This window comes from Callionymus lyra, chromosome 7 (assembly GCF_982586985.1).
Source record: "Callionymus lyra chromosome 7, fCalLyr1.hap1.1, whole genome shotgun sequence".
Taxonomy (NCBI): domain Eukaryota; kingdom Metazoa; phylum Chordata; class Actinopteri; order Syngnathiformes; family Callionymidae; genus Callionymus; species Callionymus lyra.
The window spans coordinates 23,521,515-23,538,230 of NC_141824.1; the positions used below are offsets into that span (position 1 = coordinate 23,521,515).

Below are 16,716 nucleotides of genomic sequence, written 5' to 3' on the forward strand. Positions count from 1 at the left end.
TCAAAGTTACTTATTCTGATAGATCTATTATATTGTTGTTTTAGGGCACTCAAAAAACAAAACAAGCGTTTAATCATTTTAAATTACACTTCCTTCATTTTATTTTAAATAAAAACATTTTCTATTATTCTATTGTTTATTTCCTGTTCCTTTAAGTGACGTCAACGATGAAGCCACGCCCCATTAGGTGAAACGGAAGTTGACGCACAGCAAACAGGCCAGAGACGCTGGCGGAGGAACACGACTTCCTGCCTGGAAGTCCAACGCAGAATATTTTTTGTTGTTGTATTTTTCCATCTCTCCATTTGGTGTAGAAGTTTAAGTTTGACAAATAATGGCGCGAGTGTGGAGGACACGGAAGCTGCTGTTGCCACTTTTGGTGTGTTTTCTTCTGTCCCTGCGGGGAGACGCCAGCCTGCACCGCACACGGAGCGACCCGGAGGAGCTCCCGGAGGAAACCTACAGTAAATACTACAACTATGTGGAACTCACCGGGAGACTGCAGGCTCTCGCCCACCAGTACCCCAACATAGCTAACTTGTCGAGCATCGGTCGGTCCGTGCAGGGCAGGGAGCTGTGGGTGATGCGCATCACCAGGGACCCCGACGTGGACACCCCGGGGAGACCCAGGTTCAAGTACGTGGGCAACATGCACGGCGACGAGACCGTGTCCCGGCAGGTGCTGGTCTACCTGCTGGAGTACCTGCTGACGAGCTACGGAGAGGATCCGCGCGTCACCGAGCTGGTCAACAGCACCGATGTTTACATCATGCCCAGCATGAACCCGGACGGGTTCGAGAAGTCCAAGGAGGGCGACTGTAGCGGGGAGAACGGGGGTCGAGAGAACGCCCTGAAGAAGGACCTCAACAGGAGCTTCCCGGACCAGTTCGACGGGACGACCGCGGATGAAGCCCAGGTCCCAGAAGTTGTGTCCATGATCAGGTGGATCCTGCAGAAAAAGTGAGCGTCACTGGGAGACTTTCAAGTGTTTACTTACTACAATATCTTCTCTTGTGAAATACAAATGTAGTAGAATATTATGTAGTAAGTATTCATTTCAAAAGTCAGAAATACATTAGATATTGAAGAACCTTGTTTTAGTTAAGCTCTTTCATTGTGTAGATTCTGAGTTCGGGGGCAGGAGTGGAGTGAAAGTATCTGGATGTTCTGTTCTATGTTAGTCTTTGTATCCTTTGTCTTTGTTGTTTTTCTTTGATATATGTTCTTTATCTTTAGACTTAGATTGTGTCATATTGTTCTTTCTCTTTATGTTCTTGTTCTTATTTTATTTTGATTTATTTTTTATGAAAAATTGCTGTATTTTCTGTGGCTATTGGAAAAAAACAATTTACCTTACCTTACCTTAGATTGCAGAACTATATCAGAATTAGATGTGCATAGATCCATTTCTAATGTCTTAAAAATGCTGAACCCCTGTTATGAGGAAGTCCATCTTCCTCAAATGTAAGAATGTTAAGTTCTCTAAATGTTGTCTTAAGGCCAACTTTTGCTTTCTAACAAGGACAAATGGGGACAATTTGCTCGTCTTCTTTTTCACACCTCGAAGCTTTGATGTCTATCTAACAGTAGCGACAACAAAAGTTCTGCAAATCGTAGATTCTCTTTTGTAAAAGTGTCATAACATTTGCAGTGATGTAAGTTGCTTTTGAAATAACAACTTAACTACCTTAACTTCAATATCGGTTCCTCAACAATCTTTTTTTTTTTAGATACCAATAAATAATTTCCAACAGAAGGAAACAAAAATGGCCCAAATTTGTCCACCTTGTTGTGTGAGCCATAAGGAAGCAAACCAACCAAGAGAAAAAAGATATGCTTTGTAAAAACAAAACACTTCTCCCACTTAAGAAATTATATTCATGTAAATCTTTGGAAAAAACATGCATCAGACATCTTCAAATTACATTAAATTGGCTTCTGATTAATATAATTGTTGTGTTTCTGTAACATAATTGTGCTAAATGGATTTTGTTTGTCCAGGTTTGTTCTGTCGGGGAACCTTCACGGTGGCACTGTGGTCGCCAGTTACCCTTTTGATGACTCAAAAGCTCATAAGCGTCAAGGCCTGTACAGTCAGTCGGCCGATGACGCTCTGTTCCGGTTCTTGGCGCTTGTGTACTCCAGGAATAACCCGGTGATGAAAACTGGCCAACCAAACTGTCCTGACATGCAGGACGAGAGCTTTAAGGATGGCATTACTAATGGGGCGAAGTGGTATGACGTGGCTGGTAAGTATTTAAAAGAAAAAAATCAATAATTGTTTAGACATGCTCGGAGGAAATTCACCGTATCAGTCCTTTCTTGTTCACTTAAAAGTTCTTTGGATTTATCGCTTTTAATAACTGGAAAATGCTGATTTTAAACTTGGCTCGTCCTCAGTCAAAATTAATCAGATGATGGTTTACAGGCTTGTCTTTTTGTTGCAGATGATCCCTGCTCTTATCTATCTTCTTGAAAGATGTTGGCTTGTTGTGAGTTGCCATGGAGCTAAAGAGCCTTCATGTTTGGCGCCTTTAAACCCATTGTTGTATCCAGTTTAAATATTTGCAACAAATGGTTGACCTTTGATACTGCTGCAAGTTTGTGCGTAAACCCCCTGAAACCGGGGTCCACTGAGTTTTCTGATGCAAATGTTTTGTTTCTCCATGGAGGGATATAATTGGATTAGAAGTGCTGATGAAAGTAGACGGCAGCTATTTTTAAGGATCTAAAAATACTTAAAGCCTCTGTGATGTTGTTTTATTGACCTCCAACATTTCTCACATCTTAGTTGTTAGGCTATGAATAATTACACCCCCTGAACGTTTAAACTATAAATAACTCATAATATGCTTTCCTTTCACTGCCAAATATCATTTTTCCGCCTTTTAGTGCACTTGGAAGAACTTTGGGGGAACCCAACAACTGACGAGTGATTAAAACATATTTTTAAATAAATTATATAAAAAATGTAATGGAGAAAATGTTGTGACTTCCAAGCACAATGCAATACAATGGATTTCAAAATATGGATTTTTAACAAATAATCGTGAACATTTCTCACAAGGATCCAGTGACATTTAAGTGTACAGAAGTCTTTCCTGAAGATTGAAAAAAAAAAGACTGTAGATCACATGATGTGATGAAACAACCTTAGATAAGATGCCTTTATCTCCTTGTAAATGATAAGCATGAATGAAGTTATGAACATTCTATGTTTAACAGATCTCTGTCCTCTTGGATTCAAACCATTGTCAATCTTTTGAACACTAAACATTCAAGATATTTTAGGAATTTTCTTAACGTTTGGATGTTTTCCAACCACTTTGACTATTTGAAAGTCACATGTCACAGTCACACACCACAAAAACTTCATTTTTGTTGGTTTTGTTTCAACTTTTGTTAACGTCAGCCTTCATTTTCTCCCCCAAGTTTTATTATCTTTGATCCACGACGACAGACGCTTCTTCTCCTTTTGTTCTGGCAGAAACTCGATCTGCATAACCTTTTTCTCTCAGAGCCAGTGACGTGTTCAGGTATTAGTTACCGCGCGGCTTTTCCACCGCAGCTTCTTATATTGGTACTCACAAGAAAACAAGTTAGAACTCAGCTGTTGTGTTTTTCAACAAGAAACAAAATCAATATTCTTTACGATTGTGGTGCCAGACAGTCGCCGAATGCTATTTACTCTCACATAGTGATAGAGTGTACATGGTTTAACAAACACCCACGCTTATTGTTTCTGGTGTTGAATTGGTCACTGTGACATTTGGCTCGTCAAGTTAAAACAACAATTCTAAATTCTAAACTCGATGGTTGTTTAAGATCACAAAGAGCCAAGTTATGAGCCAAGAAAAGTCTAATAGGAACTGAGTTTATATCTGTTAAACAATTCAATTTTATAAATGTAAGAAAAAGCACAAGCACAGAACAATCCTTTTTTAAAGAGGCTTTTTAAAATTAAGTTGAAGGTCATCATGACATAATAAACTTGATACTTCTTGACATTATCCTTTTAGTCAAAGTGCAATTACCTGAGTGTGTTTTGGTATCACAGATTTTGAGGCTGTAATTAATTCAGAATAATTTAAATATATATATATATTTTTTTACTATTAACATACATATATTTTTCAATTTACCATTGTTCGGGACAATATATAGGAATCGGCTGCTTCGCTAGAACTTTATCTAGCTTGTTCATTTTGTAATGGTCTCTAAGGATTAAACATTAATGCTGATGCTAAAAGGATCAAATTGAATTCTTTGTACTTACTAAGGAGACTGATCCTTAAGGTGTGTTGCCATTATAGTTAAAACTACTTCCTCTAACTGCAAATATAATTGATTTGGTTGTTATTAAACTTGGATTAATTTAAAGAAAGGACAGCCCAAATTGAAAAAAAATCCTCTATATCCAGTGTCTTCATTTGACGATGAAAGATCATCTTACTTTTACTCTCTTTTGTGTGAATCTCTTCTTGGTGTGAATCATCGCTGTTGAAGCCCCGAGGGGATGAATTAAAGTCTCCGTACTCAAGCCCGGGCCTGGGCTCCCTGCTGTTTTCTTAGGCGTGACTCAGGATCCGGAGCATCAGCAGGATATTTACGTTCAGGGCTGTGATTCCTCGTAGGCTTGTCTTAACTAAATCAACATTTCAGAAGTATTTACTGGAGAGTTCTGCCTCCCAAATGATGGCATATGATTTAAAGCCTGTTGCAGGTTTCACTGTTGGTTCTGCACAAACAGACACACCAAAGCTCAATGGTCATGAACCGTCACTGGAAAATGACCTGCCTTACCTTTTTTTTGTTGACATCCTCTTGTCTTTCCGGCCACATCTAAAGTCTTTCTAGCTCAAGTTTTCCGTTTGGTTACATAAACACAAAAAAGCTGTTACAAGTTTTTGTAGATAGATATGGGAAGTAGTCACCGGACTAGTTGTGAAAAGCACAAGTTGAGTGTAAACTCTGCTACTTCGAGATAAGATCTGGTCGCAGCTTCATCTTCACTCTTAACCCAGAGAAAAAATGGTGTTTGTTAAATATGAGCAATATAAGGCAGTCCAGAAGTAAAATATATAGGTAAATCATTTAAATTTAAATGTTGGCCTTTAGGCAGAAGAACAGAAATATGGAAAGTTATTTAAAGTTGTGTGTATATATATATATACCACTCAAATGACACACATTTGAAGTAAGTTAGTAACGATTTATCATCATTATCTATATTACATTTTTTTAATCCATCTGTCAACATCTCTGTTAAGTAGATTTGCAATTTTCTTATGTATAGCTGCTGAAATGAAGCACTATTGGGGAAAGTCAGGAATCTCACTTGTTGGATTACCTGAGGTTCAGGTTAAGCAGGTTTCCAACAGCATGTGGTAAAGTTCAACTCAGTTTTGGGTTTAAAATCATTATCATCTATTATTCATAGATATTTAACTAGAATTCACTCCACAGTCGGTATCTTTAGGGGCACCTGCAGCTAAACAACACCCGTCATTGAACTCCTAGTGTGTATCTAGGTTGTAGTTCTTCTCATCAAGAATTATCAGCAAATTGACTTGTCTATCGTTTCCCAGGAGGGATGCAGGACTACAACTACCTCCATGGGAACTGTCTTGAAATCACCATGGAGCTAAGCTGCTGCAAGTATCCTCCAGCGACTAAACTTCAGCAGGAGTGGGACCTGAACAGAGAGTCTCTGCTGGCCTACATGGAAAAGGTAGCAGTTTATTCATCCCTTATTCACAAACATACAGTTTCTGAACTGTAAAAACAAACCCAGTAACTAACCATTATAAAATGATTAATTGAAATTATTTCAGTCTGTTTGTTAATCTGTTTTTTTTCTGGGATGTGCCAGGTCCACATTGGAGTGCGTGGATATGTGAAAGAGGCCGTTCATGGTTCTGCCCTCACTGACGCAAACATTGTGGTGGAGGGAATTCGCCATAATCTCACCAGCGGGCAGTTCGGGGACTATTACAGGCTCCTCCTCCCAGGGACGTACAACATCACGGCTCTGGCACCAGGGTAGCTATAAAAAAAACAACTAATATTTCTGTAAATGGGGGGGTGTGAGAAAATATTAATACATACTTTTTTTCCATGATGCTGTATCAATATTTAACAGCAATGTATTGGGAAAATCGTTTGTCCATTTTTCTGTTGCTATTAAACTTCCTACCACTAGATGCTAGCTGTCATTACGTCCTCGGCAGCTAAAGCAACCACTAAATCCGGGTAATGACTTAGGATGAGAGGATACAGTTGACTTGAGCAGATTTTAAAGCTGATTTTTGGCCTTTTTTCAAAAATTCAAAACAAATGAAAGCAGTTACGACTTTTGTCAAGAGTCAAGTGGTCTGTAAATTCTACAAATATATCCTAGTTGCTACAGTTTTACAATATATCATATTGTCCCCCCTGCATCCAGTGGCAAGTCATTTTCATTCACCAAAAATCTGCTTGTAACTTTATCATTATTTATTTATTTTTTACACAGAAGAGGTTCACAATTATTTTTAAAGGAAGTTTTACTGCAAGAGAAAACACAACATATACGACATAACAAATAGTTTTAAATGCTTGTTATTAAAATATTGATTTTTAAACTGATATATAATTGATGTTTAGTATTTTATAATTGAGAATTCCTTCCGTCTCTTCCTCAGATTCACCTCCATGACCGTGAACAATGTCCAGGTTGTGAACGGAGTAGCCACAGAACTTAATTTCACTCTGGCACCTTTGCTCCTTGAACCCGTCGGCAGCACCACTCTTCCCACTTTCACCAAAGTGGTGACCAGCAACACGGAAGTCTCCACCAGCACTTCTGACTCTGCCGACTTCGCCCAGACACGACAGGAAAAAACAAAATTGAAAGTTCCGCCTCGACCTGCAGAGCCGCCCATCCAGCCGCAGGAATTCCGTCACCACAACTATGCAGACATGGAACTCTTCCTGCGCAAATTTAGCAGCGAGTTTCCATCTATTGCCCATTTGTACTCAGTTGGGCGCTCGGTGGAGGAGCGGGAGCTCTATGTGATGGTCATCTCGGACAACCCGAAAGTACATGAACATGGTCAGATTTGAGTCTTTTTTTCTTAAAGATGACGCCAAAAGAAGAGTCGCTCATATATGTTGTGTATCTCCAGGTGAACCAGAGGTCAAGTATGTTGGTAACATGCACGGTAACGAGGTGGTGGGCCGGGAGTTGCTGCTCAATCTCATCGAGTACCTGTGCAGTAACTATGGCACCAACACGGAGGTAACTGAGATGGTCAACAACACCCGGATTCACATCATGCCAACCATGAATCCTGATGGATATGAGGTTTCTAACGAAGGTGAGAGACTCACAAATCTCACGCATGTGCATTATATTCACCTAACGTTTCTTGCAGAGTCGACTAAATAAAATTAAAAAAAAATTGATTACATTGTACTTATTTTATTTTATTAATTAATTTAGCATTTTTTATAGGCCCACTTTATTCACATTTTTATTCTATAATGTAATCTTCCCCTCAAAAGGTCTGACTCTAAATGTATATTTTAAATGTTTTATGTAAAACGGTCAAATCATTTATCTTTTTTAATATTGTTTTATTATTTTTGTACTTTTAGATGTTGACATTTTTTTTGCATATCTCATTTTTGTCATTCACAGGTGACATTAAAGGAGTCAGAGGACGCAACAACAGCAATAATTTCGACCTGAACCGCAACTTCCCCGATCAGTTTGTAATCATCAGAGAACCAAGACAGCCGGAGACGATCGCTGTAATGAACTGGCTGAAGAGCATCCCCTTCGTCCTCTCGGCCAACCTTCACGGAGGTACAAGCACTGAAAATAAAATGTTGACCTGATAGTTTTGCATATTCATCTCGGCACAAAGTTTCTACTTGTTTTATAAATGTTAATGTTGGAAAGAAAATCTAAGTTTTTTTGTGTGTCTCGTGAAGGATCTTTGGTGGTCAACTACCCTTACGATGATGACAGAGAAGGATTAACTGAGTATAGTCCGTGTCCCGACGACAAGGTGTTTCAACAATTGGCACGAGCTTATTCACAGGTGAGTTGTTATTAGATACACGATATCTAAAAAATACATGGTATCTAAATAAAGTTTATCTGTTTGAATTGCTTATATGGATTTTTGTGGAATAAAATGTATTATTCTGATTGAAACAGTGGCACTCATTGTTTCTCAATTTTGTTTTTTTGATGCCAGGAAAACCATCTGATGCACAATGGCCATCCTTGTGAAGACCTGTACCCTCGAGAGTACTTTGTTGATGGCATCACCAACGGGGCAAACTGGTACAATGTTCCAGGTATGACATCTTTTTCACCTTTTGAGAAAGAAAATTAGTATATGAACAAATAATACCCATTTAGCTCATATTTATTTCACTTTTTGAACAAGTAGTTTATTATTTATGGGAACAGTTACTTCCTCTTTAATTTAAATGCAATCTGATTATTGTAATTTTTTCACCAATATTTTATGGTTTTAGGTAGGTAGAACTTTATTGATCCCTCAGGAGGTCTCCTTCGGGAAATTGTTTAAGTGATATTTATAATTATTTGGTGGATAATGGTCCTAAATTGCTCTTAACACATTAAGGGTTGTCATTAGGATCAAATATTAAAATGAGGAATCAACAAAGAACCATCAGAAATTGAGGCGTTTACTTAACTAATAGATTTGACTATGGATGACAAAAAATGCTCAATAATAAATAGGCATGTGGTGGCAAAAATCTGGAGATACGATACCTATCCCTTGCAGAATTTAGAGACCTTAATAATCTTGACAAAATAAATGTTAACTGCTTCATCTTTAAAACCAAAATATGTCTAAAACAGCCTTAAAAGCTGCTACAGTTGACTTTATCCCCCTCAGTCTTTGCCAGGATCTAATTGTTCCTTTAGCTGTGGAGGATGTAATGACTGATGCCATCTAGCGGCCGGAAGTTTAATTGCAACACAAAAATGAATAAAATTGTAAATAAAAAGGAGAATCATTTCATTATACACTTACTTTATTGAGATATAAACCATAATTTAACTATGATTCAAATTTATTTTGAAAAAAAGAACAATAGTGCTGTTGAAAATCGTTACAGTATTGTGAAAATAATAGTGATGGACAGTATATCGCTGTATTGATAGTTTCCTAAACCATTAATAATAAATGAACAATTGTGGGATTGATGAAACTGTAACATTTCTGCAGTCCAGTTCACTGGAACGTAAGAATCATAGTATCAAAGTCAAATAGTAGTTGGAGGAGAAGCATAACATGATTAAGAATCATGTAAAGATCCTCATGATCTATTCTTTCTGCAGGTGGAATGCAGGACTGGAACTACTTGAACACCAACTGCTTTGAGGTGACTATTGAGTTAGGATGTGTCAAGTATCCCATGGCCAAGGATTTACCAAAATACTGGGAGCAGAACAGACGTTCCTTGCTTCAGTTTATCCATCAGGTAATGAGGATTAATCTTGCAATGCTACTGGAGGTGTGGCTTAACGGTTCTCTCTTCAGGTTCACAGTGGAGTCAAGGGTACAGTTTCTAACAGTCGAGATGGTACAGGGATCCCAAATGCCACCATCAGTGTTTCTGATATAGAACACAATGTTACCACGGCTCTCACAGGAGACTACTGGAGGCTGCTGGTTCCTGGGACATACTACATGACTGCCTACGCCCACGGGTTGGATCATATTTTCCTTCCTGTACACCGATGTGTTTGTTAAAAGTACATTTGTTTTCACAGATACATCCCAATGAGAACTTACGCCACTGTGTTGCCGGACGAAGTGAAACTGGTGGACTTCAGACTGACAAGGATTCACTCAGACTTTAACGGCCAGGCTCCATCCGGACAGCAGCTAGAAGAGGACCCCTCAGACATCGCGCTGCAGACTTTAATAAAGGATCTGTCTCTGGGCAATGGCTTGGATAAATTGGTCAGCAGCACGGCCTCGGAGAATAGTTTTCGGTTCAGACGCTATAAAGAAATGTCTGCTTTCCTGAGAGGTCTCAACCTCAATTTCCCCAAAATCACCTCCCTCCGCAGGTGCTGATCGTTTCCCCTTTCTTTGTGATATCCAAGATGTATTATCCGCTCATTTTATGCGTTTCTCTGTAGTCTGGGCCAGAGTGTGGAGTTTCGAACAATCTGGGCTCTAGAGATTTCCAACAAACCAGGAGAGCCTGAGCCATCCGAACCAAAGATCCGCTTGGTTGCTGGGATACACGGTAACTCTCCGGTGGGCACAGAGCTGCTTCTGGAGTTCGCTGCTGTCCTTTGTATCAACTACGACAAGAACCCCATCATTAAACGGGTGAGTGAAGACGATCATGATCTTACTTTTCTATTCTATCACGATGCACAAGAATAGGTACAAGAATATATTTGTAGTACTGTCCGTGTACTTGAGTACTACTTGCATAATTTACAGAGACTCTTGACAAAGTCGTAATTCCTCTCATTTGTTTTGAAACTAAAATATGTCCAAACATCAGCTTTAAAAGCTGCTGGAGTCAACTGTATCCTCTAGTCCCTAGTCATTGCTGGGAACTTGCAGGATTTCATTGTTTGGCTGCAGAGGATGTAATTAATGCCATCTAGTGGCCGGAAGTCTAATTGCAACACAAAAATGAACGCTGTAGATATTAATTGTAGATTAAAAAAAGAAAATCATCTCAGTATTGTGAAAAAAACATTGTGATATATCGGTTTATCAAACCCCGAATCCATATATTGAATGGTTGAATTTTATATTTTAAAAACTTTTTTTACTTAGATTTTTTCAGGCATCCTCATATTTAAGTCAATAACTAAACAATTGTTATTCATTTTGACATTTTACACATCGACCGAGTCCTCTGTCTCTCCCCCAGTTGATCAACGAGACACGGATCATCATCGTGCCGTCCATCAACCCAGACGGAAGAGAACAAGCCGTTGAGAGACAGTGCTCATCCTCGCAGGGAATGACTAACGCACATGGCAAAGATCTGGACACCGACTTCTTTGGTTTCTATTTTTTACTAAATATGCATTTAGAACAACGACCAGCTAGCTTAATTGCTAATTTCTCTCTAAGGTAATGCTTCTCAGCGTGTCGTGGAGGCACAGCCAGAGACGAGAGCGATGATGAATTTGATCCTTGATAAGACCTTCACACTGTCTGTGGGTCTAGATGGGGGCTCTCTTGTGGCCACATACCCATATGACAAGCCAGTCCAGTCCAGTAAGAACATGAATTGTTTGTTGTCATTCTTTAAATCCACAAGGAAATCTTACCTTATTCTCTTTCAGTTGAAGATGAAGGAACGCTGAAGTACCTGGCAAGTGTTTACGCTAACAACCACCCAAAGATGCATCTGGGTGACACTGGATGTTCTGCTAATGGCCAAGGTGCGACACAAAAATGATAATTATATGAAATGATGAACAAAATGTTGATGTGTTTTGTGTTACTCTGTCATGCAGCCGGAAACATCCCAAATGGAGTCATGAGGGCAGCAGAGCGACAGAGCCACATGGGCAGCATGAAGGTATGTTTGAGTGTTAGGAAAGTTCAAATGTCTTTCCCAAAAAATCTTTTTTCATTACAAAATTCTTAAAAATGTGCATTCATTACGAGGACAGCTCCCTAAAAGGTGTGGCCTTGGGGCTTTGACTGCATGTATGCAGCACTTCTTGAGGTCAGACTTAAACTACAAAACTGATCATGTAAAATGAAGGCACTATCTCTTCTTGATGGCTGCTCACTGTACAATGCATACATTTTTAAAAAATGTATAAAGTAGTTTATTTCTTTGTCAACACAAATCTGGTCATTGTTGTTTTATATACTGTTGAATTAGACATTAAATCAGCAGTTTTATTCCCATGGTTATGTTATTGAATATGAAATCTTTAACAGCCTTTAACCGCTTCCTACTGCCTTTTTTTTTTTAAGGATTTAAATCATTTTTCAAGTAAATTAATTATTTAACATGCCAGTCCAGTCTTTGCCATGAGCCAACAGAAGTTTAGATTGTGTTTTTGTTAAGTTCTCTTAAAATGAGCAGAGGTATGAGCTGTCTTAGTTTTTTTTCCTCCCAAGATATCTTTATTTCCATAGAGAATAATGCGCTTTTCACAGAATGACCTTCACCTGAGTCACATCTGCAAAAGTTGAAATGATGCACAAATATCTATTTAAGTTGATTCCAGACTGTGTATATTCTGAGTCACTGACTAATGTATTGATGCTTTTTTCCTCAAGGACTTCAGCATGGACTTCGGTCACTGTCCAGAAATCACAGTTTACACTGGCTGTTGCCATTTTCCACCCACGGATCAACTTGCTACACTGTGGGCTGAAAACAAGAAGCCTCTGTTGAGCATGTTGGTGGAGGTATAGAGCTCAATGTCGTGTTTGATTTCTGCTTTTTTATTTATGCAGTCTTCCGGATTTTCAACATCTTTTTATTTTGGTGATTATCCAGGTCCATAAAGGGGTGAGAGGAGTGGTGAGAGACAAAAGCGGGAAACCCATTGTGGGTGCTATTATTGTTCTGAATGGTGGCGTCAGAGTCTTCACCACTGAAGGAGGATATTTCCATGCTCTGCTGGCTCCTGGCAACCACAACATAGAGGCTGTAGCTGATGGCTATCAGCAGCAACGACAAGAGGTACACACACAACACTCCACAATTTAACATAATCACAGTCCTGTGGGATCTTGCAGTATTAGTCTTTTGGTGAGAGCTGGCCAGTGTACATAATGAAACAAATATAACTTTATTCCATCGTCAAATATTGGTGTCGAGCAAATTTGTTATTAAGACATAAAAAGCTTAACACGGATTATTGGTTCCGAGTTCAAATCCTTTTCCACTCATGACAGACTCGAGGCCCAAGGGCCATATCTGTCCCGCCAGGTCATTTTATGTGAACTGTTGGATGGTTGATGTGTTTGATGTGGGATAAACAAAATAAATTAAGATGTATTGAGCCTATAAGAATAAAAACACATTTGGAAATCAGATTCATACCTTCTCTTGGTAAATTCATGTGGTCCACGACTAATTGTGCCTAAAAACATGTCCGTCCTCCAACACCTCTAGAATGAATCGTTTTATTCACTGCGTTTAGTTCTTCTCTTCATTGTTCAATATTCATCAAGATAAAATATTTCTCACTGTAAACCTGTTGTTATATATTTTATAAGAAAAATAATTATTCAAAAGGTTCGCAAATACATAGATTTTTAATGTCCATGAAGCCCACTACCATGACTCCTCTCTGATGTCAACAAAAGGCGTCGGCCGGAGCACGCAGTATCTTTCCGTCACTTCTAGCCTTCCCTGGGATGTCTCTGATATTTGTATAGTAGGATATGCCAGCTGCTCAAAGAGGTGTTCCTTAATCGTCCGCCCCAACTCCAAAGTGTAGTTCTTGACCCTCCCGCTTGGACTGAGGAGAAGAGGATCCACCACGGCGTGATACGTGTGCTGGTACTCCGACGCGGTGAAGCCGTGGATCGTCAGAGGATCTGCTTGGCTGCTCTTGACGCAGCAGGAAATGTTCTCATCCTGGGTGATGAGTTCAGGGACAGCAGCGGCGTTCTTTAGATACCTGTTGTCCAGTGGTTTGTGAGGATCGTCTGATAAACGATCATTTTGATCACTCCAGATGTCCAAGTTTTTCCTCTCATGACACTTGAAAAGCCTTTCTTTCGTTGTCTCTCCATATTTCTTTGGACATCTGATACTTCTTCTCAGACCATAGCGTGTCATGTCCTGCAGTGATTCAAAGAGATTCAAGAGAGAGAGTCAAAGTGATGTTTTGAGAAGGATGTGAGTAAGAAAAGCTCATGATAAAAGACTTACTTTTAGGCTGGCAGCACCTCCAGTATGTTTCCAGACATATCACAAATGCTGCTGCTTGTGTATCCTTGGTTCTCTAGCTCTTGACTTTTTTAGCCATTAAAAAGGCAAACTTGTGTTTGTTTTCTTTCCCTCAGAATCCACCACATTTCATTTTTGGTTTCCAAAATATCCTGAGATGGTTGCAAAGACGGCCTCCATGCCTTAAACAAACCATGCACACCTGGTTGCTAATTAAGTCTTCACCGTTCCCTCTGTTGTCAGACATGTGGCACAAATACTCTTGTGGCTGCTTCAGGCAGCTGTAATAAGTTTAGCACCAACCATTTAACTGTTTTTTTTAAAAGCTTACCTAAATCAATGTGCCCTGATTGATTTCCACTAAAGTCTTTTCGCTCTTTCTCAGGTGGTGGTGTCGTCCTACGAAGCTGCCAGTTCCATTGTCATCGAGTTTGACATGGACAACAGTATTTTTGGGCTGCCCAGGGAGTTTGTGGTGGCGGGTGCAGGTAAGTCATGCACTTAATATTTGCACCTTGTTGTTTCATAGAGAAAACACGAGTCAAACATTCTAGCATTGTATGGTTATTTCTTTTAAATTGGAATTGTATTTGACTTGGACGTATTTTCTTGACGTGACGTTTAATCCGTCGCAAAAGGGATTGGCTGTGATTTATGGCCCCCTGGTGGACAGTTATTTTAACAAGCACTTTCGGGCTGGTTTTCTTGAATGCGGGGAATATATTTACGTTCTATATTATTTTAGAGTCGTTTAAAGTTTAGGAAGAAAAATAGCCGGAATCTTGCTTTAGTTCAATAAAAAACTTACTAATTTTTCCTAGCTATCTCCACATCTCGACTAGGTTAGTTAAATTAATTAAGTTTTATATGATTTGGATAAAAATGATAAAAGATAAATACAGACATTTATTGTGGCATTAGAGAATACAAAAATTAAATAATTTGAATGCAATGAAAATAAATGAATACAATACATTTAATTTCCATGGCATATAAATAAATTGTAAAAATAAAATCAATTACATTTAATTAAACAACATTCATACTTTACTGTACATGCGGTGAACATATTAAAAGTGACAAAATTACACTAATGTTGATAGACTAATGATATATCAGCAACAATAAACATGAGTCTACAGAAGTGTACGGAGGGAGTTATAAACACTACTAAGAAGATGTTATTAGTTAATTTCATGGTTTGCTTGTGTGATATAACATGGACAAATCAAAAAAAAAAAATCTAGGTGTATAATGTGTTCTACTCTCATCCCTGCAGCAGCCTCCATGACGGCACTAGTGGTGACGGCGTGCATCATCTGGTGCGTCTGCAGTGCCAAGTCCAATCATCAAAAAGATGGCTTCCACCGCCTGAGGCAGCACCGCGACGAGTACGACGACGAGATCCGTCTCACTTCTATGGGCTCCAAGAAGTCGCTACTCGCAAACGAGTTTCAGGACGAGAGCGAGAGCGAAGAAGAGACTTTATACGCCAACAAGTTGTGATTTCTGTTGACTCTTTAATTTATTTTACATCCTTTCAATTTCCAGCTGACATGGACAGCTCTGTGGAAAGCTTTTTTATACCAGCCAGACTTGTCAGAACATAAAATTTGCCTTTTTCTGCAGAGGTTGGAAGAATGTTCAGCCCATTGTGGCTCTTGTCCGTCCCACGCCTCTTCACCTGAGCAGCAAATGCAACGTTGGTTCACCCTTAATCCTTTTCAACTTTTCATTTAGGTGCTTAATGTTGCACATCTGCCCCCCACTGATGTCCTGACTGTGCACTTTGGTCTGTAGTGCTTACAGCGATGAAGTTTACGATTGAAGAAGGCACTTCTCCATCAGACTATCGCAGCTTTTGAGAGACTGAAATGAATCCAGTGCCTTTCTGTGTAGTGACGCATTTCATTTATACAAATGTATGGCATATTAATTTCAGCCTACTGGAACAAACACGATGATGACCTTTACATATTGGTCATCTTTTCATCATTGGTAAAAAGTACAGTGAACTACAGGAGACGTTTTTTTCTAATTTAATAGTTTTTTCATTACTGGCCATAACAGTAAGACACATTTTTATGTTTGATTATAGATTGTGTTGTTTTTTCAAGCATGGCTCAAACTTTCCATTTAAAGAAGTGAAATTTGTAACATGTCTGCAAATAAGTAGAGAAATGTACTCCTTAGTAATCTGTTACTATCAGTCAGTTACCTTGGAAGTACTTTGAGTGATATTTACCGATGATGGTAAAAAGAAAAAAAAAAAAGATTCCAATTTTTTTCGGTTACAGATCTAAAATCATGATCCGGTTAATAGAATGCTTAAATGGTAGCGACACCAAAAGTGATTTCTTAATCACAACATCCAACTTTTCTTCACCACACACTATTTTTGTTTAGGTTCCCCCTCATATCATATCCGTCACCACTTACTCGCTGGTCACTTTTTTTTGTTGTTGATGAAATTTGTACATATCTTGTTTGGAATGTATGAATTCCATATCCTGTGTAAACTGTGTGATCTTTGAAAGTGTGCACTTGTAAAAACAAAAATCTGGGTGAATGTTTTATATGAACTGGAATCTACTGTAAATATTTTTGTCAACTCTGGAAAAGGACAAAAGTGCAATTTGTGTTGCTTATGTTTCTACAGTCATCGAGTTTCCGAACAGCTTCAATGTGACCATGAAGTACACAAACATATAATAAAGTCAAACCTCACAGTGAACATCTTGTCTTAAGAACTAGTTGATATGTTACACCGATGCAAACACA

At 38.8% G+C, this 16,716-nt stretch overlaps 1 protein-coding gene across 1 annotated transcript; it reads left to right on the forward strand.

Moving 5' to 3' along the window:
* Positions 1-16,669, forward strand: cpda (carboxypeptidase D, a). The gene is made up of 21 exons (XM_087795389.1): positions 1-960; positions 2,002-2,249; positions 5,589-5,731; positions 5,873-6,042; positions 6,684-7,093; positions 7,167-7,358; positions 7,682-7,849; positions 7,978-8,087; positions 8,247-8,349; positions 9,368-9,510; positions 9,570-9,739; positions 9,803-10,105; positions 10,178-10,373; positions 10,933-11,068; positions 11,139-11,285; positions 11,354-11,452; positions 11,528-11,592; positions 12,309-12,440; positions 12,532-12,717; positions 14,321-14,423; positions 15,215-16,669. The coding sequence occupies exons 1-21, from the start codon at positions 335-337 to the stop codon at positions 15,439-15,441; spliced, it is 4,077 nt and encodes a 1,358-aa protein (XP_087651515.1). The 5' UTR covers positions 1-334; the 3' UTR covers positions 15,442-16,669.
* Positions 16,670-16,716: the final 47 nt, after the last annotated feature.